At 47.2% G+C, this 27,532-nt stretch overlaps 1 protein-coding gene across 10 annotated transcripts in view; it reads left to right on the forward strand.

The window, feature by feature from the left end:
- The window catches only part of ADCK1 (aarF domain containing kinase 1), a 116,923-nt gene that overhangs the window by 18,245 nt on the left and 71,146 nt on the right, over window positions 1-27,532 (forward strand). For all 10 annotated transcript variants that reach the window (XM_029237473.1, XM_029237476.1, XM_029237472.1 and 7 more), the window contains one exon: window positions 22,175-22,378. In XM_029237473.1, coding sequence (XP_029093306.1) covers window positions 22,175-22,378 — 204 coding nt within the window. The remainder of the gene's footprint in view (window positions 1-22,174; window positions 22,379-27,532) is intronic.

Consider the following 27,532-nt stretch of genomic DNA (forward strand, 5'->3'; position numbering starts at 1 on the left):
GTCTTGGTGACTGGCTTTCTCAGAGTTTGTGATAATTTCTGCAGGAGCATGAGCTGCATTTAGTGTGCTCTGGTTGGGTCATCTAAGGACCAGGCCTGTGGAGTAGGGAGACCAGAGTCTGCTACTGAATCTAGCACCTCCTTTTCAGTTTTCTGCATACCCAGATCTTTCTGAGTACTGCATTGCAAACCTACACAACTTGCTGCGGTGGCCCTGACCCCAAAGTCTTTCTGATTCAGAGAGGGTTACACAGCAGGAGGCTCTTGGGCCTTGGTGTGGGCTGGGGAAAGCCTTGGTGGGGTCCACTCCCATTAGTGGGGACCCTGGGGGAAAATGTGGTGTGCCTTGAGCTTCCCCAGGAGATTGGGCCCACTGTGCAGTGGCTTCTCTGTAGTTCCCAGGCAGACCACACAAATGCCAAGCTGTCTTCCTGGTTGCTCTGGACTTCTCAGTGGCCTATGGACCATGGCCAATAACAGTACCCACTTTGCCATGCCTGCATACCTTTTATATTTCTAAAAACATGTGAAATATATAAGACCTAAAAAAAAGTATAAAAAATAATTTAGTGATCACCCTTACACTCCCTGCTCAATTTCAGAAAAGATACCTTACCCATATAATTGTAGACCCCTAGGTATTTCTTCCCTGATTCCAGTCTTCCTCCTGTGTAACCAGTTGTCATTCCCATACACTTCTTTTTTTTTTTTTTTCGCGGTACGTGGGCCTCTCACCACTGTGGTCTCTCCCGTTGCGGAGCACAGGCTCCGGACGCACAGGCCGAGCGGCCATGGCTCACGGACCCAGCCGCTCCGCGGCATGTGGGATCCTCCCGGACCGGGGCACGAACCCGTGTCCCCTGCATCGGCAGGCGGACTCTCAACCACTGTGCCACCAGGGAAGCCCCTCCCATGCACTTCTTTATACCCAACTATTTATGTATTGGTATGATATTTTTCATTTTATTGACTCTTTTTCCTTTACTTGGTTTTGTTCTAAGCAAACATATCTGTGAAATTGCAGGTTTGATAGACTAGCTTGCTTTTTTGGGGTCTAATGCATATGCAAGTAAGACGTGTTCTGGGTACCACCCAAAATTGCTGCTTGTACCACTTTTTTTTTTTTTTTTTTTTTTTTACGCTGGTGCCAGGTCACACTTAGAGAAACACAGGCTGCACCATCAGTAGCAGATGCTGGGCCAGACTCTGGCTTGCGCCCTCCATTGCCTCGGTCTTTCCCCTGCTGGGCTTGGCTCCTCTTTTTCTAGCTTTCCTCTTCCCCTAGCTCACCCTGTTTATCTCCTGGGGCTGCTTCGGGCTTGAAGCTATGTGATAGGCTGATATTTGTTCCTGCTGCTCAGAAGTAGTGATCCCTTTCCAAAGGCCACAGCTGAAACAAAACAAAATCAGAAAAAAACAAAAAAAACCCAAACCCCCCCCCCCAACAAAATCAGCCCCTAGGTTTCCGGTGATGGGAGGCCATTGCCTGTGCTGGGCGTCTCTCATCCTGATCAGCACGATTATCACCATTAGCCAGTTCCTCATTTGCAGTGTCTGCAGCTCCCTTGCCTACGTGGGCTGCCTTGACACTCAGAGCTGGCTTTCTGCTGCTGCAGATCTGCTCTCCAATTGCCCCTGCCACCTGGTTCTGAGGAGTGGCCAGAGGAAGGCAGAGGGCCCTGCTCCCCAGAGATGGTGCTGTGTTGAGGGTTTAGCCTGCACGTAATGGGGCAGGAGCTGGAGAAACCCCAACTGCAGTCTGTCTTTGCTCATCTCAGATTCCATCCCAGACTAACCATGGCTGGGCTTCTCACTGCTGATTGCTTTTTCCACTGAAAACCTCTCTGCAGTTTCCTTTCTTGTCCTGGACTGGGTGCTTTCACCATGACCAAGGTCTTTCTACCTCTGCAGGGAAATGGAATGAAGCTGTGTGATGGGGGGTTAGGAGTAGGCAAAAGCTAGAACTTCCTTACCGCTAAGGTTCTTTAGTACTGGACTGGGTTACCAAGGACAGATGTGAAATCTGTATCTGGAAGGGCAGCTTTCCAGAAACAGCAGAGACTCTGTCGTGGAGCTCACGGATGGTTTCTAACCTGTCAGATGGGGAGCCTTAAAAGTACAGATTCTTAGATTCTATGCTCTAAAATTTGTTTTCAGTGATTCTGGGGTAAGGCCTGGAGAACCCATTTTTTAAAATGGGCTCCCCAGGTGGGCTTCTTTTTTTTTTCCCCAGGTGGGCTTCTGATGCTAAGAGCAAGTGTTTACATTGACTGAACACCACGGGACAGGCACTGTGCTGAGAGCTCTCTCTGTATTATCTCCTTTAACTTCACAATGACCTCGAGGTAGATGCTATCATTGTCATCCCTATTTTACAGATGGACAAACTGAAGCACAAACAGATTAAGTGACTTGTCCAAGGGCGTACAGCTAGTAAGCAGGTATATTAGTTTCCTGTGATTGTTGTGACAAATGGCCACAAGTTAGGTGGCCAGTGACAACAGAAGTTTATTCTCTTACAGTTCTAGAGGCCAGAACAATGAAAACAAAGTGCTGACAGGGCCACGCTCCTTCTGGAGGTTCTAGGGAAGAATCCTTCCTTGCTGCTTCTGGTGGCTCCAGGCATTCCTCGTGGCTGCATCACTCCAATATCTGCCTCTGTCTTCTCTTTTCTTTTCTTCTGAGGACACTTGTCATTGGATTTAGGGCCTATCTGGGCAATCCAGGGTGTTCTTATCTCAAGATTCTTAACTTAATTAAATCTATGAAGACCCTTTATTCCAATTAAGGTTACAATCATAGGTTCTGGGGGTAATAAGACATGGGCATATCTTTTGGGTGCCACCATTCAACCCACTGTAGGGTCTTGGATTTAATCCCAGATAGGTGGCCCCTGAGCCTGTGCCTATAACCACTCAACTTCCTGGCTCTGTCTCCTGGACTGGATGAGCTTCTAGGCTTCCTATAGGCCAGCAGTCGAGGCATGGATTAACTTGCTGTATCAGAGAGTTGACAAACCAGTATTTTCCTCTACCTCTCTCCTATCGCCTCGACCCTCCACCATTTCTCCTGAAACCCTTTGGGCTGTTCATCTCAGATGCAGAAATTCTCGCACCTTGATGTGCTTGGGAGGTGAGGCCGTAGGGACTATGAGGCCACACTCATACTGGCTTGGGCGAGATGCATTTTTCTTGCCTCAGTGGCCACGTCTCCAAAATGGGAATCGCTGGAATAGCAGGGGTAGATGGAAGGCCATAATACAACTAATAAAGTTGTTGGAAGGAATCTGCAGCTGTAAGGGTGATGGAGGCGGTTGTTAACAACACTAATAATCTAATAGCCTATTTTGATTTCCTGCTTCTCACTGTCTTGGCCCCAAGCAGCTATTTTCTACCAAATTAAAATCCACTCAGCTCCTTTCCTGTTCCTGAATAAAACTACCCTCAGAGCTCTTCCCTGTTACAGCAAGACTTTTTAATAGACTTTTCCTTGTAGAACCGTGAGACATATGTCCAATTAGCAGAATAACTTCACTTAAATATACAAATAAACTGTTGACAGATAATGGCAGGACATATGTGAAGCTAATTTAAGGCAGCATGGTTTGGGAGCTGGGGCACTGCCCCCTCCCACCCCAGTCTGTCTCCAGGCCTCTCCTTCCCTCCAGTTTCTTGCTTTTGGGTTGGCTCTTCATGCCCCACACTCTATAGGATGAAGAGGGATGTCTCCATGCTGTGCCCGGTCACAGCCCAGAGTACCTGGGCCACTCACCATTCATACAGTCAATTGTGCAGCAAATATTTTTGAGCACTTACTATGAGCCAGGTACTGTGTGAGGTGCTGGGTGTACAATGGTCTATTCTTGAGGGGATAGGAGATCATTAGCAATTGATGGCACTCACAAGAGTGTCTGGTCCAGGAGGGCAGAGACTCGATCTGTTTTTCTTGCTGCTGTATCCTTAGCACTTGGAACAGCGCTTGGCACACAACGGGCTCAGTGAATACTTTTTAGTGACTCAGTGGGGTAAGTAAACAAGATAATGTCAGCTCTTGCTGAGTTCCCTAAAAGAGATAAAACGTGGTCACGGGATAAAGAGTGACGGAAGCTGGGCTTTGGAAAAGCTCTCTTACATGGGGTTTTTCAGTTGAAACTGAAAAGTGATGAAAAAACCAGCAAGTGAAGAGCTGGGAGAATATTGTTAGAGGAAGAGGCAGGGCAGGCTATGTAATTTACAGGGCCCAGTGCAAAATGACAATGCAGGGCTGTGGCTGGGTGGGAAGTCAATTTCCCCTTCTTGTGGCCCTGCTGCCCCAACCCGCAGTGGATGGGAAGCTCCCAAGGGATTGCAGCCTCTGTGCTGGGATGTGCTCAGGCTCTGGACTGGGCATGAGTGAGAAGTCCTGCTGAGTCACCTGCTGAACTTGTCGTGGTAAGCCTAGACCCCGATCCTTCCTATGCCTGTACCCAGGCCCCCAGTAGGGACGAAGGGCAATGGAAGAATGTAGACATCTCCCACCAACATGACCTGTTTGCCATGCTGGGTGGAGAGCAGCTGTAATTGTGGGGAGGCTGGATGGGGCCAGGGTACTGGGCTTGGGTGAGGAATGGGCAGCTGAGAACCCACCAGGGAGGTGGGACTGTGTGTGTGCTGAGTCCCCCAGTGCATGCTCCATAGTCCCATTCGGCTTCACTTGAAAAACACAAATTCAAAGATAAAATTAAGAATTTCAAGACAGCTACTCTGTATTAGCTTCCTATTGCTGCTGTAACAAACTACTATAAACTTAGTGGCTGGACTTCCCTGGTGGTGCAGTGGTTAAGAATACACCTGCTAATGCAGGGGACAAGGGTTCGATCCCTGGCCCGGGAAGATCCCACATGCTGCAGAGCAGCCAAGCCTGTGTGCTACAACTACTGAGCCCACGCACCACAACTACTGAAGCCCGCGCGCCCTAGAGCCTGTGCTCCACAACAGGAGAAGCCACCGCAATGAGAAGCCCGCGCACCGCAACGAAGAGTAGCCCCTGCTCACCACAACTAGGGAAAGCCCGTGCACAGCAACGAGGACCCAACGCAGCCAAAAAAAAAAAAAAAAACAACAGAACTTAGTGGCTTATAACAATATAAATTTATTCTTTTACAGCTCTGGAGGTCAGAAGTCTAAAATGGTTCTCACTGGACTAAAATGAACGTGCCAGCAGGGCTTTATTCCTTCTGGGGGCTCTAGGGGAGAATTCATTTCCTTGTCTTTTCTAGCTTTTATTGGCCACCTGCATTCCTTGGCTCAAAGCACCTTTTCTCCATCTTCAGAGCCAACAATGTCTGGCCAGGTCCTCATGCTGCTACCTCTCTGGTTTCTTCTTGTCCCCCCCTATTGCACTTGAAAGAACCATTGTGATTATACTGGACCCCCTGGATCACCTGAGCTAATCTGTCTCAAGGTCAGCTCATCAGTAACCTCAATTTCTTCTGCAGCCTTAATTCTCCTTTGCCATGTAAGGTAACATATTCACAGGTTCCAGGGATTAGGGTCGTGGACATCTTTGTTAGGGGGGTATTATTCTGTCTTCCGCATTAAACCACAAGTGTGAAGCCTTTCTGAGTGCAGGGTGCAGTCTGACTGCACTGGTCACATGTCCGTGAAGCTGGCCCTGGGAAGAGGAGGCTACAAGCCTAAAAGTCCCGAGATGGGAGCAAGCACAGCTTGTTCAAGGACCCGAAAGGAGGCTGGCGTGATAGACTAGAGTGGATGACAGGGAATGTGGTACAAAATGAATCAAGAGAGGCTGGCGTGGGTCGAGCACACAGGGCCTCCTAGGCCACAGTGAAAGATTAGGAACAGCAGGTAGGGATCTGCCTTAAATCTGAAAAAAAACAAGCAAACAAACAAAAAACCACCCCCCCCCCCGAAAAACCCAACTCCATATAAAAAATTTCAACTATAATTAAAAAGTAGAGAGAATAATAAGGTGAACCCTATACCTGGCACCTAGATCTAAAATATGTTGCCATAATTCTTTCATTTATTTATTTATATTTTTTGCTGAAGAATTTTAAATTATAGAAATCATGGCATTTCAACTGTAATTTCAACATGCATTTCTAACAACTGACATTTTTTATAAGTACTGACGTCATTATCACAATGAATGAAATTAACAAGAATTCTTTAACTTCATCAACTTCCTGTGTATATTCAGTTGTCCCTCAAATACCCTGCCTGTTGATCTTCACGTCGTACCTGAGCTTTGCACCTTTTCTTCTTCTGAGGTTAGAATGAGTCTTCCTTCTCTGTATCTTTTAGGATTTTGTTTTTTGTTCCTTCCCACTCCTGTCCCACACCCAGGCCTGTAGCCTGAACAGGGTTGAGGGGAACGGAAGGGAAACAGGCTGGATGGATATGTTATTCTGCTTGTGGCCTAATGTTTCTCTCTCTCTCTCTTTCTCTTTTTTTTTTTTTGCTTGTAATTGCCATTCCAGAAATGCCCTCACTCTTCTAGCCACAGAGCAACTGTTGAGAACAAATTAATTATGCATCTTCTCAGTGTGTGTGATTAAGGGGCAGATGGAGGGAAGGGTTCTCTTCAGTTTTTCTGGCAACTAGGTTCCCAAATGGATGCTTTCCAGACCAAAGAATGCGTGTCCTGGGCTCCCGTGGGCATCTGGGTTTGTCTCTGTAGTGGCAGGCTTGCTCACTGGCAGGCAGAGTCAGAAGTTGTCAGTAATAATATTATTAATCCCTTAAATTTGCAGCATATTTGCTGTTTGCTGAGGGCTTGCGCACTCACATCAGCTCATTTGATGGGATTTCAGGGATGCTGGAACAACTTTCTTTGCTTAATACCTCCCTAAATCATTGCTGATGCTTGTAATTCCACCATTAGAGATTAATTCTTTTGGCCCCAAACTGTTCCCTATTAAAATGCAAGTAGCCTTGGCAGTTGTGTAGCATGTTTTATTCATAAAGCTTTCTCAGCCACTAGTGGCTGCCCTCCCCAAATGCCCCCTCCCGCAACTTTCTTTTTAGGATGGGCTTCTCTGAAACAGAACCTATGTTTGGAGTCTTTCTCATTCCAAAGAGAGAACTCTGCTCTCAGCTAGTTGCTGAAGCTGGGAAGACAGACAGAAACTCATGCCAAGGTGTCAGTGACTGATAATAATTTTCTGTGTTACCATCTCTAGGGAGTATTTGTATTTTAAGTGGAAATTTCTGGGAGCACAGTGCTTAGTACAAAGGAACCTGTACCCCTTCATCCTATTGTCAGTGGCTTTGACCTTAGATCTCCCTTTTATTGGGCTCCCTTAGAGAGACAGAGGAGAGAGAGGGCCAGCACATCCAGTTCACGTAACTACGATTAAGCATTGGCTTGGAGTGTTGTCCATTGTGGGTCGGGGAGAAAGTGGAGCTGACCACGTGTAACATAATGTCCATTTTGCAGAAGGAAAATGGAAGCGTAAGGACAAAATCTAGTTGGAGTGGGGCTAGAATTAAAATTTTGTCTTCAGAACCCCAGTAACACAGTTTTAGATTTTTAGAGTCAGAAGACACCTTAGAAACAATCTAACTCTGGGAAAGCAAATGCATTTTATTTGTCAATACCAGTTGATACATAGTGGTTGAGGGGAGGGTGGAGAATGAGTGAGTCTTCACCTGGGCTCAGTGTGTTGTGGTTGATTAGTAATGTCTGATGGGTGCCATGGTAATAGAGGGGAGGCATGTATGCCGCACTTGTATTCCTGATTCTCTGCAACCTCTCATTGTACACATGGGCCAGCTGAGGTCCTGAAAGCTGGGATGATTTGTTCAGGATTATATAAGTAGGGGTGACAAATTAGGGGCAGAATTGGCCCAGAATCCAGGTCCCTTGAATCCTGGTTCAAAACCCTTTCTTTTGAAGTATCCAGGTATTCTAAGAAGCATTTCACTGTGGTTGAAGAGCATGTGGTCTTGGAGTCAGACTGCCTGGGTTCAGGTCTTAGTTAGCTGTGTGCCCTGGGCCAAGTTATTTAACTTTTCTGAGTCATTGCTTCTTTATCTGTAAAACAGGGGATAATAATTGTGCCTACCTTATAGGGTGGTTATGGAATTAAATGAGATAATATGTGTATAAGGTGTTTGGATTAGGGCCTATACATAGTGAGTACTTAATAAATGTTAGTAACTTAATTAAAATTTTTATTGCCTTGTCCTTCTAGATTATTGCTGGATACGGACACAAAAACTCCCCATGGTCACCCCCTCTGCAGTATCTTGCAGAGGTACCCCTCAGACACCTGCTTCTCTTCCTTCTCTATTGAACGCTCTGGGATTTTCTGTGTTTGATGTGTTCCTGGAATTTGTAATTTGGTGATGAAAAGTCCCACAGTACTAACAACCAAGTGTGAGATGGTGCTGGGCCTGTAAATGCCCACGTTTGGGGCGTCATACTTCACACTCTACAGGAGTTTGTTTTGGTTTGGGGCATCGACAAAGCCCTGGAGGCCTGGTGGGGTTCCCTGAGGACCAGCTGCCAAAGAGTCCTCAGTGGCCGTTTTGCCTGGTCTCTCCTCTGATCGGAACATTGCTATAGCATCTCCCCAGACCATCCCTGCTCCCCTGAGCCAGTATGTGCTCCCATCCCCCAACCTAGTTTGCAGACTGGACATCAGTGCCCAGCTGGTGCCAGCCCCCTCCCCTCACACCCGCCTCTCCAGTGGGCTTAGAAAGCAGGGCCCAGGCAGAGCCTGGACCCATAACTGGGCTGGGGTCCTCTTTACGTCTTAGTCCAGCCACACAGGCCCTTGTCAGTGGTCCCTTTGGGTGACCTTGAGGGGGACCCAGGGAGGCCTTGAGAGCCGGGAGGAGTCTGTGATAGTCCCGGATGTCTGGCCTGGGGTGATGGGACTTGGGGCTGACTCCTGTAGGACCATGGTCTACCCCTGCATTATTTGACTTTGCCTCTTGGTAGCGTGCTCAGTTCCTCATGGAAGCAGTGTCCGGTGGCTCCTCTTGGAGTGTATAGGGGAAGGGAGCTGCAGCGGTGGGGAGGGCTCCCTGGGTGCTGTGATGGGCGTGTGGCTTCCGTTAAGTGAATCATCTGTGATTCCAGTCCTGACTGGCTGGGGGGGAAAAGCCTCTGCTCTGGATCCTCAAATAGGGGCCTTCTTAGGGTCTGCCTGTCTGTTCCTGGCAGACAAAGGGGGGAAAGGGGGCTGTGGGAAGGAGGCCATCCCCACTGAAGGACAGTCACGTCATTGCCCCTAACATTTGGAAGCTCTGTTGCTTTGGGCCTTTCATCTTGGGTCACAACCAAGTTTGGTGGCAACCTGGCCGTGTCTGCGGTGGCTTCCCTGCTTTTCGTTGTCTGGGCCCAGAGCAGAGCGGACGATTAGAGCCCCCGAGCTGCAGCATGCTCAGAAGCCTCGTGTTTTCTAACGGAGGTTCAGAAAAAGGGAGGATTGAGAGGCACACTGGAGGTGGAGCTCTGACTCTGCTGTTAGTTCTGGGATGGTGGGCAGCAGTCACATCATCTGGGAGAAGGTAGACGGGGAGGAGAGGAGAATGGGCCAGGCTGGGACTAGGAAAAGGTGAGGGGAGTGAGGCCTGGGTCCAGGCTGAAGAGGATTTTGACAGGTGAGAAGGAGAAAGAGATGGTGAGGTTATGGAACTGCCTGTGCAGAGGCCGGGGGGCAGGGGATGGCGCAGGACTGATCACTGTGGTTGGGGGATAGGGAGTGAGTGGGGAGGGTAAGCGATGAGTTCAGAGGGCACCTGGGTTGCATCGTGATGGGCCTGGTAGGAGCTTGGATTTCATACCAAGGGCAGTGGGGACTTCTGGAGGGTTATCATGGAAGGCTATTTCCCTTTTCCCACTGTGGCCAGTATCCTGCCCCTTCGTGACCTGCCTGCCTGGGCTGTACAGTCTTGTGGTCTTATCCTATGTCTGTAGTGAGACACGTTATGCCTCCTGGGCCTCCCTCTTTTCCTTCTCCCAGTGGCTCCCTGATTGCAGTTTGTTCGTGTGACTGGTGTTTTCCAGGCCCCTCTGTGTGCTCATGAATTTGTCCTAATCTTGGTGTTAGCCGGCTTACTGGAATGGCTCCTGGGAGCCCAGACACGGCCAGGTGCCATGGCGGCCACGTGACCTAGTTGTGGGAAATAGCTGGGGGCGGGAGTGGGGAGGGCAACGCCGAGGGCCCATGGCCACCTGGACTTTTTCCTTCTAATTTATGAAGAATGTTTAACAGTGTTTTTGGAGGAGCAGTGGAGCCTAGCAGAAAGAGGTGGCTTTTGGAGTCAGAAGACAATGACTCAAACCTTGGATCTCCCATTTACTGGCTGAGTAACCCTAGCAAGGCCCCTAGCTTTTCTGTTAGGGGCCTTGGAGAGAATGGTAATATCCACCCGAGGGGCTCTTACCTGGATCAGGTGAGATAATGTGTGTGAAAGGTATAATGCACTTGTAAAGAATTGTGCATTTACTGCTGAGGACCATTATTACAGAGCGTGTGATGAGCAAGATTTTGTTTCCCAGCGGCTTATGTCATATGCTGGTATAGTGAATCAACAATTCAAATAGAAGCTAATGATTATGGAGAAGAGTATGTGAAAATTATAAATTAGGGACCTATTTGTACTTGCATTGTGCTGACAAGTCATTTGGCATCTTAGTTTGATCCTCATTTTAATATGAAATTATTAACTGAACTTGAGTGTTAGTAAAACCTAAGATAATAGGAAACTCATACATACTGGGCATTCACAACCTTTATCATCTATTAATGAGTACTGATAAATTGAATGAAGGCAGTCTTATTTCAAAGGCTCAAGATGGATATTTATATAAAGTGTGACTAAAATATTATAATTGATTTTAAAAAGTAAAACAGTTTTTGTGTCCTGGAATTAGATAGTGGTGATAGTTGCACAAGTTAGTGAATATAGTAAAAGCCACCAAATTGTATATTTTAAAATGGTGAATTTTAGGGACTTCCCTGGCGTCTAGTGGTTAAGACTCTGCGCTTCCACTGCAGGGAGCTCGGGTTCGATCCCTGGTCAGAGAACTAAGATCCTGCATGCCGTTTGGTGCAGCCAAAAAAAAAAAAAAATGGTGAATTTTATGGTGTGTGAATTATATCTCAATTAAAAAATAGAAAATTTAATTTATTAAAGCAGTAATTATAAAAAACTTAGAGGTTCAAGAAAAAAATCTATAATTTCACCAGTTCAAACTTATTATGATTTTGATATGCTCTCTTCTAACCCTTTCCTATTATATCCATAGTTCTATCAATATAATTATCTGGTTTTCTGATTTACTATGTTATCTTTAGCATTTTCCATTTTGTTACAATAATCTTCATGGTCTTCACCTAAAATGGCTACTTAATACTGCACTGTGTGACTGTTCCATAATTTACTTAACCCTTTTTCTACTTTTAGGATGCATCTATCTATATGTTTTTCTTTTATAATTAGCACTGTGCTGAACCTCTCTGTACATAGGGTTTTTCCCTATGTCCTGGATTATTTACTTAGGAGGGATTTTTAAAGTGATATATATGAATCAAAACATTGCTGAGAGAAATTAAAGAAGACCTGATAAATGGAGAAATACATCATGTTCATGGGTTGGAAGATTCAATAATGTTAAGGTGTCTATTTTCTCCAGATAAATCTATAGATTCATAACAGTCCCAATCAAAATCCCAGTGGGCTTTTTGGTAGAAATTGACAGTCCGATTCTAAAATTTATGTGAGAATGCAGAGTGTTTTAGAGTCAATTCTAGAAGATAACACTGAAAAAGAACAAAGTTGAGGACTAATACTATCTGATTTCAAGACTTACTGTAAAACTGTAGTAATAAGATAGTGTGGTATTGGTATAAAGATAGACTGATCTATGGAACAGATTAGAGGGTCCAGAAATAGACCCACACATAATATGAACAATGAATTTTATACAGTGGTGAAAAGGCAATTCAGTGTAGAAAGGTTTGTGGTATATTTATGCAGTGGAATACTACTCAGTTAAAAAATAAAGAATAAACTATTGATATATGCAACAACATGATGGGTCTCAGAAAAATTATGTTGAATGAAAAAGGCTGGATAAAGAGTATGGGCTATATGATTCCACTTATATAAAACTCTAGAAAATTCTAGTCTATACTGATAGAAAGCAGATCAGTGGTTTTCTGGAGGTGGGAGGTATGTGGAGGGATGGGGCTGGAATTACCAAGGGACATCAAAGCTTTTGAGAGATGCTGGATATGTTTACAAGCTTGATTATGGTGATGGACTCATAGGCGTATACATATGTCAAAAAGTATCAGATTTTACATTTTAAATATGTGCAGTGTACTGTGTCAAAATATCAATACCTCAGTGAGGCTGTTACAACAAAAAATGCTGTTAATGGATTATGATCCTTTGAAAAAATTAGAAATCCATGAGTCCATACTGATACAAATAAACAAATGAATAAATTGAAATTTTGGTAAAGAACTGGCTATTTATAAAATTTGGAAGGACTTTCCCATAAAACACTTAATTATAAAAAAGAAAACAAGTAACTTAAGTGAGGAAGTTAGGTGGATAACCATCTTAAGACATTATCAAAATTAACATTGTCTCTAGGGAGACAAATCAAAATTGTGCACCACCAGGCTGTAATGAGAAGAACAGAGCCTGTTTATAAATTGTTGGATTCAATTAGCTAACACTTTTTTAAAAAAAGAATTTTCGCATCTATGTTCACTATGAATATTGGACTATAGCTTTTTTTTCCCCTTGTATTTTCTGTCTAGTTTTGATATTGGGGTTATGCTCGTCTCATAGAATGAGTTGGGAGGTATTCTGTCTTCAGTTTTCTGGAAGGGTTTATGTGGAATTGGCAATATTTCTTCCTTAAATGTTTGATAGAATTCAACTGTGACACCGTCTCGGGTCAGAGTTTCTTTGTCTGATATACACCATTCCAGCTTTATTTTAATTGGTGTTGGCATGATTTATCCTTTTCCATCCTTTTCCATTTAACCTATTTTTGTTTTAATATTTAAAGGGCAATTTCTTATAGGTAGCATATATTTGAGTCTTTCTTTTTTATCCAATTTGGCAATCTCTGGCTTTTAATTTGGGTGTTTAGACCATTTATATTTAAAGAGATTATTGATATGGTTAGATTTATTTCTTTCATCTTGTTATTTGTTTCTACTTGTCCAATTTATGCTTTATTCCTTGTTTCCTCTCATGCCTTCTTTTGGATTGAATATTTTTTTCATGGTTCCATTTTGTCTCCTTTGTTGGCTTATGAGCTATAATTCTTTTTATTTTAGTGATTGCATCAGTTCATAGCATAAATCTTTAACTTGTCACAGTCTACATTCAAGTGACATTATACTACTTCCTTCAGAGTATAAGAATCTTATAATCGTGTACTTTCATTTCTTTCTTTCCAGCCTTTATGCTATTGTAATACATTTTGCTTTTCCATATGTTATAAACTCCACATTACATTGTTATTATTTTTGTTTAAGCAGTCACTTATCTTTTAAAGAGATATAGAATATAAAAAAATTCTTATATGTTTTCCTGAAGTTTCTATTTCTGGTCTCTTTTTCCTTTATGTACATCCATGTTTCTCTCCAATATCATTTTCCTTCTGCCTGAAAGATGTCCTTTAACATTTCTTGTAGTGTAGGGAGATGAATTCTATCAGCTTTTATATGTCTGAAAGAGTTTTTTTTTTTTTTTTTTACCTTTAGTGTTGAAAGATGTTCTTGCTGGGTATAGAATTCTGGGTTTTCTTTCAGTGCTTTTAGAGATGTTGCTCCACTAACTTCTGCTTGTATTGTTGCCAGTAGAGATCTGCTGTCATTCTTGTCTTTGTTCCTTTCTCCATAATGTGTCTTTTTTCTCTGGGTACTTTCAGGATTTTCTCTTTATCACTGATTTTGAACAACTTCATTATGTAGTTTTCTTCATGTTTTTTATGCTTGGGGCTTGTTGAGATTCTTGGACCTGTTGGTTTATAGATTTTGAAAATCAAATTTGAAAAAAATTCAGTTATTATTTCTTTAAATATTTTTTCTCCACCTCTCCCATTCCATCTCCTTTGGGGATTCCAACTACATGTTTACAAGGCTGCTTGAATTTGTCCTACAGATCGCTGATGCTCTTTTCATTAAAAAAATTTTTTTTTCCTCTGTGTGTTTCATTTTGAATAGTTTCTATTGGTAGGTCTTGAGGTTCACTAATCCTTTCTTCTACAATGTCTAATCTGCCATTTATCCCATCCAGTGTTTTTTTGTTTGTTTGTTTGTTTTTTTGCGGTATGCAGGCCTCTCACTGTCGTGGCCTCTCCTGTTGCGGAGCACAGGCTCCGGATGCGCAGGCTCAGCGGCCATGGCTCACGGGCCCAGCTGCTCCGCGGCATGTGGGATCTTCCCGGACTGGGGCACGAACCCGTGTCCCCTGCATCGGCAGGCGGACTCTCAACCACTGTGCCACCAGGGAAGCCCCATCCAGTGTATTTTTCATATCAAACATTAGTGTTCACCTCTAGAAGTTTCATTTGGATCTTGCTCTCTTTTTTTATATTGCCCATGTTGCTGCTTAACTTTTTGAACATATGAAATGCAGTTATAACCACTGTCCTCCTTTACTAATATAGGTTTCAGTTTTGGGTTGGTTTGATTGATTGATTTTTTTTTCTCATTATGTGTTGTATTTTTCTGTTTATTTGCATGTCTGGTAAATTTTTTATTAGGTGCCAGACATTGCAGTTTTATCTTTTTGGGTACTAGATATATTTGTATTCTTATAAATATTCTTGAGCTTTGTTCTGGGACACAGTTAAGTTACTTGGAAACAGTGATTTTTTTTTTTTTTTGCGGTTCACAGGCCTCTCACTGCTGCGGCCTCTCCCATTGTGGAGCACAGGCTCCGGAAGCGCAGGCTCAGCGGCCATGGCTCACGGGCCCAGCTGCTCGGCAGCATGTGGGATCCTCCCGGACCAGGGCACGAACCCGTGTCCCCTGTGTCGGCAGGTGGACGGACTCTCAACCACTGTGCCACCAGGGAAGCCCTGAAAACAGTGATTTTTTTTCAAGTCTTTCTTTTAATATTTATTAGTTGGGAATGGAACAGTGTTTAGTTTGGTATACTCCCCTTAACTGAGTCAAGCCACTTCTGGGTATTATAACAAAAGTCTCAAGAATTATGAGATTTTCCGGTATGGCTGGTGGAAATAGACCTTATATGAACACTGGGTACTGTTAACCCTAGTCTTTTGTGGTTGTTATTTCTCTGGCTCAGGTAGTTTTCTTGTGTGCATGTGCTGACTAGTACTTAGCTGAATATGTGAGATGGACCCTCTGCAGATCTTCAGAGTTCTTTCTTTGTACATCTGTCCACTCTCCAGTACTCTGTCCTGCGAACTCTAGCTACTTTGGTCTTTCTGGCCTCTCAGCTCTGTCTCTTCAGTTCAGAGAATCTCCTGTTCACTGCCTGGGTTCCCCTTCCCTGCACTGTGGCCTGGAAACCCTCAATGCTGTAAATTGGGGCAACCATAGTGTTCACCTTGTTTGTTTCCCATCTCTCAGGAACCACTCTCCTTCCTTTCCTGATGCCCAATGCCTTAGAAAACTTTTTTTTTCTTTTTTTGGTAAATCTTGTCCACTTTTTTGTTATTTCAGATGGGAAGGTAATTTTGGTCCCCATTTGGGAAGACATGTTAAGGGTGACATCAATATTTATGGCTTCGACAGCTCCAAGTTTAGAGTTGCAATTTCCTAAGATGGGGAAGACTGAGGGAGGAGTAGGTTTGGTGGTGGTAGAAGTGGTGGGAAAGTCACGCTGAGTTTGAGAAGCTCATTGGACATTGGGTGATGTCAGAGAAGAAGTTGGATATGTGAGTCTGGAGTCAGGGGAGAGGTCTGGGTAGGGGATACGCATTTGTGTATCATCAGTGTGTAGACGGTATTTACCACCATGATTCTGGGTGAGATTCCCCAAGGGAGTATAGCTAGAGTATTGTATTGATCATGTTTTTTATATTCTGATGCTTTGAAACTGGGGGTACTGCTGCTCTCAAGGTTAACTAGTTCCAAGAGATAGTAAGCAACTCACCTGTGAGCATGCCTTTCATAGGCAAGCCAACCAATCTGGAGCCCATACCTGCCAACCACCTCTGTTACCGAGCTGTTACACTCTGGGTCACTATCCACCTGCCTTATTGACCCCAGGGCCAAGTACCAAACAACCAGGAACATCCCCTATGCCCCAAAGCCAAATGAAATACTTAAAACTAGCCACTTCTAAGTCTCACCCATTCTTTCCCATCGAATCCACAATAAAAGCTTTGCCCACATTTCCCCTCCCGCCCTCTCTCTCCTGGCCAACCCCGGTGCTTCCCAGTGTGGCTCTGTGTGGCATGCCAACTCTCCTACTTGTAAGGAATTGTGAGTAAAAACTTCTCTCTTTATGATAGTCATTTCCATGTCTGTGTGTCTTACCATACCTTAAAACAAATTCTAGGTACCCTTACCACAAGTACAGAAATGCCAGTTCTGGCTAAGTGAAGTGCATGCATTACCTCACCTCATTTAATCTTCACAGCAGCCCTATGAGGTAGGTACTATTATTGTCTTTCTTTTATAGATGAGCAGTCAGAAGTAAACAGAGGTTACATAACTTGCCCAAGATCACCAAATTCTGAGTGGTGAAGTTGGGATATAGACTGTGGCAATCTGATGCTGGCCCTGTGCTCTTAACCAGGATCTACCTGACAGGTAGTCAGAGGAGAGACAGAGGACACTCCCAAGGAGTGGGATTAAATTTGTGGTCAGCCTCCTTCAAAACTTTTATAAACTGCAACTTGTTTTTTTTCCCCCAAGACATGATGAGTTAGTTTTACTTTTTTGCTTAAATGAGAGCTTAAAGCAAAGGGTGACATCCAGAAAAGCAACCTTGGAGACCGTCCTGGCCTGATTTCTTGGGGATGAAGGAGTTGCAGTTCCATTTTTTTTTTTTTTTTTTTTTTTGCGGTAAGCGGGCCTCTCACTGCTGTGGCCTCTCCCATTGCGGAGCACAGGCTCCGGACATGCAGGCTCAGCGGCCATGGCTCACGGGCCCAGCCGCTCCGCGGCATGTGGGATCTTCCCGGACCGGGGCACGAACCTGTGTCCCCTGCATTGGCAGGCGGACTGTCAACCACTGCGCCACCAGGGAAGCCCTGCAGTTCCATTTTCATGATGAAAAACACACACGTGGATCATAGCACCCTGGAAAATTGGGGAAGAGATGCTGGATACTGCACCAAGCTGGTCCAGTCTGCATGGGAGAATCTTGTCAGCTGGACTTATCTATTTCCAGAAGATGTTGAAGAAGGGATTATTTTTTAAAATTCTCCTCTATTATTGATATAATACATATTAGTTTTAAGAAATTTGAAAAATACAGAAAAACCTATAAAGAAAAGTATTCTTTAAATCTCACTGCCCAGAGGTAACACTGTTTACATGTCAGTGCCTTTCCTTTGGGTCTTGAATCTTTGATTAGAAGAATCCGTCAAGGGGCTTGTCTGTTTTGGGGTCTGTCTGTGACCTTGTCTTTCACTGTCTCTTTCTTCCTGTGATGTGTGGGGTATGTATATGCGTCTGTCTCTTCTGTCTCTGTCTCACAGTCACACCCCGAAATCCCATTGGAGACACTGCTCAATTCTGATGGGAAGCCTCTTTGATTCGGTCTGGCTTTGGTGCCTTTCTGCCAAGTTTGGGGCTCAAGATCCCTACTCTTGGGGATTTAGACACGAGTAAAGGATTGCTCTCCTTGGGCCTTTGCTCCATCCCTCCCAATCAATAATTAATCAGTACTGAGTTGATCTTATTAGCTATTCACTGCCCGCCCCCCCAACCCCAACCCAAGCTGGCTAATGACAATGCTTTTAATTAATATGAGGCAGATTAAAACTCATTACAACAAGGTTATTGGTAATGAGATAATCATAAGGCAAGTTATTGAGCTGGGAGTGAAAACAAAGTTGGAGGAGGGGCAGAGAGACATTGCCAGCCGTTCCTGCCGTGTTTTGGCAGGAACAGAAGGGGGAGTGTGGGGACTCTGCAGTGAGGACACGCGGCAGTGACATACCCAACTAGCTCGTGAAACCAGGTGCTGGGTAAGGGCAGGACTCAGGTCCAGTGAGCAAATGGGTGGGGAGTGTTAGGGCAGTAACATGTGTCGAGAAGCAAGAGCTGGTGTATTGAATTAAGAATATGTAGTTTATGACCTGATGAATGAGGAGTGCAAGCCTCCTACATGGGGTTGGCTGGTAGCTCCCTTGGCATCCAAGCTTCCACTGGGGAAGTGAAACACAGTGGGTTGTTTTGATTGAAGGTACAGTTTAAATACACCCGCACAGAGGAAGTAGAGTCACAAGATTTATTATTACTTACAGATCCCAGAAGCAAGGATGCTCAGTGAGCTGGGGGAAGGGCAGTCCTCCATCCCAGGTACCAGCAAGCAGGAGGTGAATGCTGAAAGAGGGAGTTTGCACTAAGCGAGTAATTTCTTGAAGTTCTGAGTGGGACCTGCCTTCTGATCCCAAAGGATGGTGGAGCTGTAGGAGCTGGAGCTAGAAAGGGACGCCGGAGACAAGAGTGCCTGCTCTGTTATTCAGCATGTGTGTCTTTTGGCTTTAAAAGAGCATTTACACTTTTTGGTTAGTGGCAATGTCCCTCACCCCCATGTGACTGTGTGTGTGTGTATTTAATTAGAAGCTGGTTGAAGGTGACTTTGGGGCTTCTTTTGTTGAAATGTGCCATTTGCAGTAGATGCTGATTCAGCTTCATGGATGATGGTTTTGTGAGTGTATGACCCAAGGTTGTCATCAGTCTACATTTATAGCTCATGCATGGCTTGCCCTGGGGTACACAGAGTCTACAGGGGACACAACACATGCTCTGTCCCCAATGGCTGATGTGCCAAGTAACCAGTGAGTCAGCAGTAGACCAGCCTTCCTGGGCTTGTGTGACCAGAGAGGGCTCTCTGCATTGCCCAGACAGTGTCCTGAAGGTGACCATCACTTTGTGCCAAGAGACGCCCTATCCAGGACTGGCTCAGGCCACAGGTGAGGGGCAACAGAGCCCTGGCTCTGCTCCTTGGTAGGAGGGCTTGTTAGGGTGAGGCTAATGCTTTCTGAGGGCTGCCAGCAGCAGAGATAAACGCAGATGTGAATCCAGTCTAAAGAAAATGGTGGAGCAGGTCTTCAGCAACACACACACACACACACACACACACACACACACACGCATGTTGTTACGTTGTTCTCTCGATCTGAAATGCCCTCCTTTTTTATTCTAATCTTTTCAGGTTTAATTTCAGGGGCTAATCCTATGTATCAGCCAGGGACTAGTCATACCTGTAATTTAAATATAAAGACTTATTCACTAGGAAAAGGTAGTTAACTCCTAAAAGGAGTAAAAGAAGATTCTAAAGGTGCAGAAGTAGTAAATGCGTAAAGCACCTGCTCCCTCTAGGGCTGAGGGGGTGGTGAACAAGAACAGAGCTAAAGACTCAGCTGGGGGCCTCCCACCTGCAAGGCTGGGATGCTGGGCTGCCCTGGTGATGAGACGTGATGGCGGGCATGGTTATGGGAACAGCCTGCCAGGTGGCAGAGAAATTTGTAGGAGGGTGCGACCTGGAGCTAGTGTGTAGGAGCCGCCTGCTGGGTGGTCAGAACACTTGCTGGAAGATATGGGGCCTGAGTTGGTCCACAGGAGGGGCCCATCAGGTAGTGGAGAAATTTACAGAGGGTGGGCTGGTCCATGAGGGCCACTACCCATTGGCTGATGAGCTGAAAACAGTGCACGGGGACAATAAGGGCGCCTCCTTGTGCTGTGGCCTTGCAGTGTTCCCCAGAGCCCCCTGTTGACAAAGCCTAATAGTGACCCATCTGACAAAGGAGAAATGGCACAGGGTCTAACACCAGTATCACAGCGCACAGCAAAGAAGCATGGATTTGCAGCTGAGAGGCCCTGTGTTCCTGAGCTGCACGCACCCCGCTTCTCCCCAGGAGCCAAGCCTCTCTAATTCCAGCCCTCTTGTTTCTCCCATCTGTGAGCTCTGTGGTCCTCAGTGTGATCCTGCTGCCACGTGTCATTCTCTGTGTGTGAGTGGCTCTGTCACATCTCCCCACGAGGTGGAGGGCGTGGGACTCAGTCAGCCCCCAGTGAATACACAGTGGTTGATGTCTTTCCTGGGAGGGGCAGAGACAATGGGGTGTGTCCTCACTCCGCCTTCCAGTCCTCTGCCTTGACGCTGCAGTGGCTTTGGTGTGAGGGCTGAGCATGCCTCCTTGGGGGAGTGGGCAGCTGGGTGCCAGGGCAGCCTCACCGGGAGCCTCTGGTTGGGACCTGGCTTCCGGTCACACTGTACCTTAGGACAAATGGATTGTGGATGACTTGCTGGCTGCCTGTTATTCGGCAGGGTGGGAATTGGTTGATTATTTGAGCTGTAAAGAGTCATTTGTTCATAACAGCCTGGACTCATGGAGGGTGGGGAAACGCCCAGTTCCATATTTGACCACGTTTGCCTTCTTTCTCACTTCCTCAGAACGTGAGTGTGGCCTTGGACAGTAGTGACCTTCTACCATCTGACACCGGCCAGCTCAATTCCCAGTCCACCCCCCCTGCTACCCCCATGGGCCTTTTACTCATCTAGGGAAATGTGTTCTCTCCTCACACCCGCCCCGCCTTAATTCTTAGAGTCAATTCCCTTCTCTCTGCATCCTCCTGTCAGGGAAAAAAGACTCTTCTTGGCCTAATTTGGACCAGGCGCCCGCACTCTGTTCAGGGGCATAGAGTCATGTGGACATAGGCTTCCCCAGTAGTGGGTTGGGGCGGGATGCAGAGGTGTCCAGCAGAGCCCTTGAGGGCCTAAGGACAGCTTGCGAGTGCCTGGAGTGTGGGGCATCCCTCTGCTCTAGAGGGAGTGGATAGATGGCTCCCTGGCTGCTGGGACCAGGGTGTTCAGGGCTGCAGTGTTCTCTTCTTAATTCCTAAGGTAACAGTTTTCTGTATGGTTCACTCAGCAACTAATTATGTAGGATCTTTGAACGTTTCTTCCATCTTTGTTTCCAATGGTTATTTATCTCTTCATGTGGTTTATTGCCTCCAATACACACTTAATTGTGTCAGCATCCTTCATAGCACTTAAGAGAGTGTAAGTCCATCCTAGATATTCACTCTCCCGGTTGACTTATGGGTGGAAGAGGGTACCAGGTTCCCACAGGGCACTGGGCTCCCTTATCTTTTGTGTGTGCCCATGGCTTCATCCTGCTTCAGGAACTGTAGCTCCAAGAAGGTAGGACCCTCAAAATTCCAAGACCCTCAGCTGAGCTGGGGTGATGACTGGGGATGTGTAGCCTGGGGGTGGATGGAGGCCACCTCCCACTCTGGAAGGATAGGTGGGCATCAGGCTGCAAGTTAAGGCCGGCTTGTCCTGCCCAGCCTGCCCTGCTGCCTACCCCATGTGCCTGATGCTCCCTGTAAAGTTCTCCTTCAGTTAACAGGAGACCCCTGCTAAAGTTTGCTGCGTTAAAGCGCTCTAGGTTTGAAGTGTTTTCTAGACCTTCCTTTGACATTTGTTAGCTATTTCTTGATAAGCAAAACATCTGAGTTTCTTATCCTTAAAGATACCAATACTTGCCTCCCTAAATTGTTGTAAGGATTAAAAAAATAATGAATATGACCATGTTTAAAAATTGTAGACCTCCAAACAAACAGATAGTATTATTAGTATGACTGAGGGGTGGGTGACAAATGCGTGAACTCAGTGTATCCTTGAATGAATCATAAGTGTAGATTAGAATTGGTTGAAAGTCTTGGACAAACGCTAGTTTCTGAGGGAGTGGGACTTGGACCAGGTAAGTTTTGAAGGAAAGGCGATCAGAAGCATCGGGCCATGTCAGGAGGCTGGCTGCAGTTTGAGATTGGAATTGACTGCTCTGGGTACCGGGAGACTGAAGGTGAATGACGGTGTGTGTGTGTGGGGGGGTGGTGGGGGTGGTGGTGGGGGTGGGGGTGGGGGTGGGGGTGGTGGTGAATCAGGGTTGCTAAGCAGAGGGGGCAGGAGAAGAGCATGCAGCTGACAGTGAGCTTTCACATCTCCCTGGCCCCGCCTGTCTTCCTGCAGGTGCACCTTCGCTCTGCCAGGCGCCTTTGCGAGCTCTGCTGTGCCAACCGGGGCACGTTCATCAAGGTGGGCCAGCACCTGGGGGCTCTGGACTACCTGCTGCCGGAGGAGTACACCAGCACGCTGAAGGTGCTACACAGCCAGGCCCCACAGAGCAGCGTGCAGGAGGTCCGCCAGGTCATCCGAGAGGACCTGGGCAAAGAGGTACCCACCTCTGCCAGGGGGATGGGCTTCTGAAAAGGCCCCGGCAGAGTTCTCGCTGCTTGGCCCCAGGCCCTGGGGCTCCACCAGTGGCGTGGAACTATGCTTCGCAGAAACTTTCAGTGTGAAAGCAGAGAGGTTAGAAGGAGCCTGAGTGGCCCTCAGTATAAAATATTAGTTGGGCCATACGAAATCGTTGATATTTGATTGCTTTTGACCTGTAACTTAATATGATTTATATGGTTGAATTTAGTAATACCTATCAGGCTTCCCTGGTGGCGCTGTGGTTGAGAGTCCGCCTGCCGATGCAGGGCACACGGGTTCGTGCCCCGGTCCGGGAGGATCCCACATGCCGCGGAGCGGCTGGGCCCGTGAGCCATGGCCGCTGAGCCTGCGCGTCCGGAGCCTGTGCTCCGCAACGGGAGAGGCCACAGCAGTGAGAGGCCCGCGTACCGCAAAAAAAAAAAAAAAAAAAAAATAATACCTATCAATTATTGAGGGTTTACTGCGCACTCACACCTGCGCTGTTTCCCACATGTTATCTCACTTAGTCCTCAGGGCAAACCTATGAGGTAGGTACCATCATTAACCCCATTTTGCAGATGAGGGATGGAGACTTAGAGTGATCAGGTAGAGCATCCAAGGGGACTGTTAGTAAGTGATTCCAGTGCACTGCTCTATCAGTGAGCTGTCCTAATCATTCAGTGCTATGACTTTTCCAGAACGTCTGTGGGCCACTGCTTGATTACCTCCAGTGATAGGAAGCTTATTCTCTTACCTGCTGCCTAAGGTGGTCCATTCTATAATCACTCATCTCTAATTGTTACACATGCTTCCTCCTAAGGGCTAGGCCTGCCTCCTCAAACTTTCCTGATCTTCATCCACCCCGTGGAGCAAAAGAGAAAGGGGCTGAGGGCCCTTCCATACACAGCCCTGGTCACACTCCTTTGGACTCATGCCAGTGACCTGCAGGATGTGTGGAACCCAGATTGCCACAGTGGTGTGGATCCTTGCTGACCTGTTCTGCTCATCTTGATTCTGGGGATGGGGAGGGGATTGGAGCAGCCGTCTGCAGGGTGCCGACTGGCCGATCAGGCCCAGACTTACAAATTATGTGCTATAATTTCATGGTACCCCAGAGAACGCTAATAATAAAAAAACTTCTTTTCTCCCTTCACCTATTATTATATTTGAAATTCTCCTCTTAGAGAACCCTTTGGATCTAGAACTTTTCTGAGCAAAATAATCTTAAAGTCAAGTCTAGATCAGCTGATGCCTTTCCTGAGATTATTTTATTACCTTTGGTGCCTCCCAATTTCCCCAAATCAAATCTTTAGCAGGACTTTCAAGGTCTACCCCATCCGCTTTCAAGTTGCCATGGTCTCTGTCTGCCTGGAATCTCTCTACCCCATTCTCTCCCTGTCAAGTGATTCCTTGTGTTTCTAGGCCATTCGTCCATCTGTCTACCAAATGCTGGGCACTGTGCGAGATGCTGTATGTCCCGGCCAAATCCCAGCTCTCCTGTGAAATCTTCTCTGACCCTCTGCACACCTTTGCTCCTTCTGTTTGTGCCTCTTGTAGTTTGGTTAGTTGTGTCTAGTTGGTTTCACGGTAAGTTGTAAAGTCTGGGGATGAAGACCATGATGGTCCTTTTAATCCCATCTGCAGTTTCAGGATAGGATGTGGTATATCGTGGGCACCAGTGTTTGTTTAATGAACCAATGGCTGGTAAGTGACAGTTTCCTTAGGCTACTGCGGACTAGGTGGAGAGTAGGGGCAGAGATTCATAAAGACCATGTTCCATGTTCTCTGCTCTGCGTGGAGCTGGCCCTGGCTGTCGGTGCCTTTCTGCAGAGCTGGTATCTTGTGCCCGGCATCCAGCCAAAGGTGAACCACTCCTCAGTGATAGCCTGGCCTGGGCTGGCCTCATTAACTGACTCTGGGGGGCCTGGGTCGCGCAGGAGGTGAGCATAGAAACCTCTGTGGATTCCCTTCCTACTGAGGAGGAACATCTCCAACGGGACAGGGGGAAGATTGAGTGAAGATTTAGGGCTGGTGTCAGGAGAAGACCACAGGCTGGGAAGAGCGGGGTTAGGATGCAGGGGCCGCAGACAGAGGGGACGGGATTGGCATGACACAGCCGTGTGGGCCCTTGCTTCTTGCCAAGACTGTTGGCCCCCTGCTTCCTACAGCATGAGGTGCACCCCCAAATTAAAACTAAATAAATCACTAAAACTAAATATAAAACTAAATAAATAATAGTGTGAAGTGCATCATTGCTAGCATGTGGCAGCTCAGTGCGGGGCGGAGGCAAGGGAGGCAAGGCAGCAGATTAACCCTTGGAGGCCGACTCGTCTCTGGAGAGCTGGAGGGGGAGGCAAGAGCAGGGCAGTGGCTTCCTCCGAGCCAGGGTGGAGCGAGATGGGAAGCTGGGGGTGTCAGCAGTCATGGTGTGCCCGCCCAGCTGGCATGTCTGCGGTTAGAGGATGCTGCCTGCATCTTCAGGGTCTCTTCTCTAAGCCCCCCGGCCAAGTCCTCCTGAGCGTGGTGGCCTGTGGCTTGTGACCCACAGCTTGACTCGAGTCCTCTGAGAAAAGGAGGCTAATGTCAAGGTCATGGCTCAGAGGGGGCGTCCCTTACAGCTGGGAAGCTTAGAGACCTCTGGTTTCTTACCCGGCACTACAGGTGTACAGTCAAAGTCTTCCCTTACCCCTTTTGTTCCCGGTGACACACTTTCTCAGCCTGTGGGTGGAGGGAGGGGAAAGGAGACAGGTGGGAAGCAGGGTAGGTGGGTGTGGGGCTGTGAGGGCAGGGAAAGTCACTCACTCTGCACTTCCCTCCTCCTCCAGTGAAGTGTCCTATGACACTTCTCGGGGAGCAGCCCTCCCCCCAGGAAGATGTTTGAGCCAGCCCCACTGATCCTGGGCTCCTCGTCTGCCCTGGGACCCTCCATTCCATCCCTGGTTCCAGGAGTGTGGTGAAAGGAAGCCGAGTCTGCCATGCATCACCATCTTCTTTCTAGGTGTGAGTCCTTGTGTGGGCTCTGAGGTTACCTGGAGCTCAAAGACTTCATAGCTGCCCCTAGATCTCAGACTGAAGAGTGAGGAGAGGTGGCCAGAGGAGCTCGAGGCCGGTGCGTCCCAGCTTGCACTGATTGGTTCCCTCTGTGCTCTTAGGGGCCCCTCCCCATCAGCAGAGGCCTTGGGGGGGTCACTAATATCCTCAGATTGATCCCTGTCCCAGGCAGGTAGGGCTGGCCCTGAGGGGTGTCCCCAGCATGGGGGGTGAGGGTTAGGTGGCGGCTCTTCTGGATCCCATGATTTGCACTTGGTTCTGGATCAGTCCAAATCCCTGGATAGCAGCCAGTGCTGTCAGTGCAGAGGTGAGGGCAAGTGAAGGGGTACCATCCTGGCATAGGGCTTGGCCTGGGTAGGGAGTCTGGGGGACCTGGTATCTAAGGGAGTGGCATGTGAGGGATGGGACAAGACGCTGACATCTCCTGATCTTCTGGCCAGTGCTTTGTCTCTTATTAGCAGAGCTTCTGTTTGACAGAAATCCTCTGTAAATCACTTTTCTGTGTCCGTGTATCTGTGCCTTGGAAGTTTCTACTATTATTACCACAAAGAAACTTACTTTTTTCTTTTTCTTTTGAATGTTAGGCTTAAGTCCTGAAGGACAGGTCCTGGGAATCAGTCAGAAGTCAGAACTCTAGGATGTGGGGTCATTTCTGCTGCTTCCAAAGTGACTTGGATCTGGAGTGGGTTGGAGATGGTCTCAACCTTGGTCTCCTGACTGCCCTTAGGGCTGTGGGTCCAGGTGCAGTGCTGATCTCGACCAGCAGATGGCGCCTGAGCTCGAGAGTCAGGGAGGGGTGTTGAAGACACGGTCCTTCCTTACAGAGGGGAGCCCCCGCAGCTGGCTGAGATTCAGATGATTTGTACTCCTGGGCATGGTCCATGCCGTGGAAGGAGCCTGGGCTGACACCTCTGACCCTGAATGGGGCAGACACAAGCCTAAGGTACGAGACTGTTGACCATCCTGGTCCCAAGGAGCTCTTGGCTGTGTGTTGGAGGACCTGGCAGGGTTCTTCACACTGACCACCAGCCCATCCTTACGGCTTCCTCGTTTGGAGTAGGAGTCCTCTAAGGGCCCCTGCAGGCTCTAAGAGCATGCAGTTCTATGGTTCAACACGTTTTCCTTCATTTTTCCATTTCTTCTTTCTCTTTGTTGTCTAAGCAGCTTGAATTTAGTGAGAGAGGCACAGAGCTGGAAGCTGTGGCTGCAGCCAAAATGGGTAAGACCTCATTCTGGCCCCTGTAGTCTGGGGTCATCAAGAGGTACACTCATCACTGTAATACCTGGCCATGTAAGTGCCTGCGAGAGAGAGAGAGAGAGACAGAGAGACAGAGAGAGAGACAGAGAGAGAGAGAGAGAGAGAAGCGAGATAAGATGGCAAGAGAGATAGACAGAGAAGAGCAAGAGAGAATGAAAGAGAGAGAGAGCGGCAGAGAGAGAGCGCTCCACGGCTCCCCTCTCGCTTTCTCTCTCGCTCCCCTCTATCTCTCTCGCGTTTGCGCTCGCCCTCGCTCGCTCGCGCCCTCGCAGCGCTCTCGCGCTGGCTCTCGCGCTCTTGCGCGAGGCTCGCGTCGCCCCCCGGCGCGCATCGCTTGCGCTCTCGCGCGCCACGCGCTGGTCTCGCTCTTCTCTGGTCGCTCTCTCTCCCCTCTCGTCCTCGCGCCGCGCTGGCGCAGATCTCGCCCTCTCGCTCTCTCTCGACTGTCTCGCTCTCTCGCGGCAGAAAGAGGAGATGGAAGAGAGAAAGAGAGAGAGAGAGAGATGGAGAGAGAGAGAGGGAGAGAGAGAGAGAGAGAGAGAGAGAGAGAGAGAGAGAGAGAGAGAGAGAGAGAGGGAGAGAGAGAGAGAGAGAGAGAGAGAGAGAGAGAGAGAGAGAGAGAGAGAGAGAGGGAGAGAGAGAGATGGAGAGAGAGAGAGAGAGACAGAGAGAGAGAGATGGAGAGAGAGAGAGACAGAGATGGAGAGAGAGAGATGGAGAGAGAGAGACAGAGAGGCAGAGAGAGAGATGGAGAGAGAGAGACAGAGAGAGAGAGAGAGATGGAGAGAGAGAGAGAGGCAGAGAGAGAGATGGAGAGAGAGAGA

Source organism: Monodon monoceros, unplaced genomic scaffold (assembly GCF_005190385.1).
Source record: "Monodon monoceros isolate NGI ecotype Baffin Bay Population unplaced genomic scaffold, NGI_Narwhal_1 Super_Scaffold_21, whole genome shotgun sequence".
NCBI lineage: Eukaryota > Metazoa > Chordata > Mammalia > Artiodactyla > Monodontidae > Monodon > Monodon monoceros.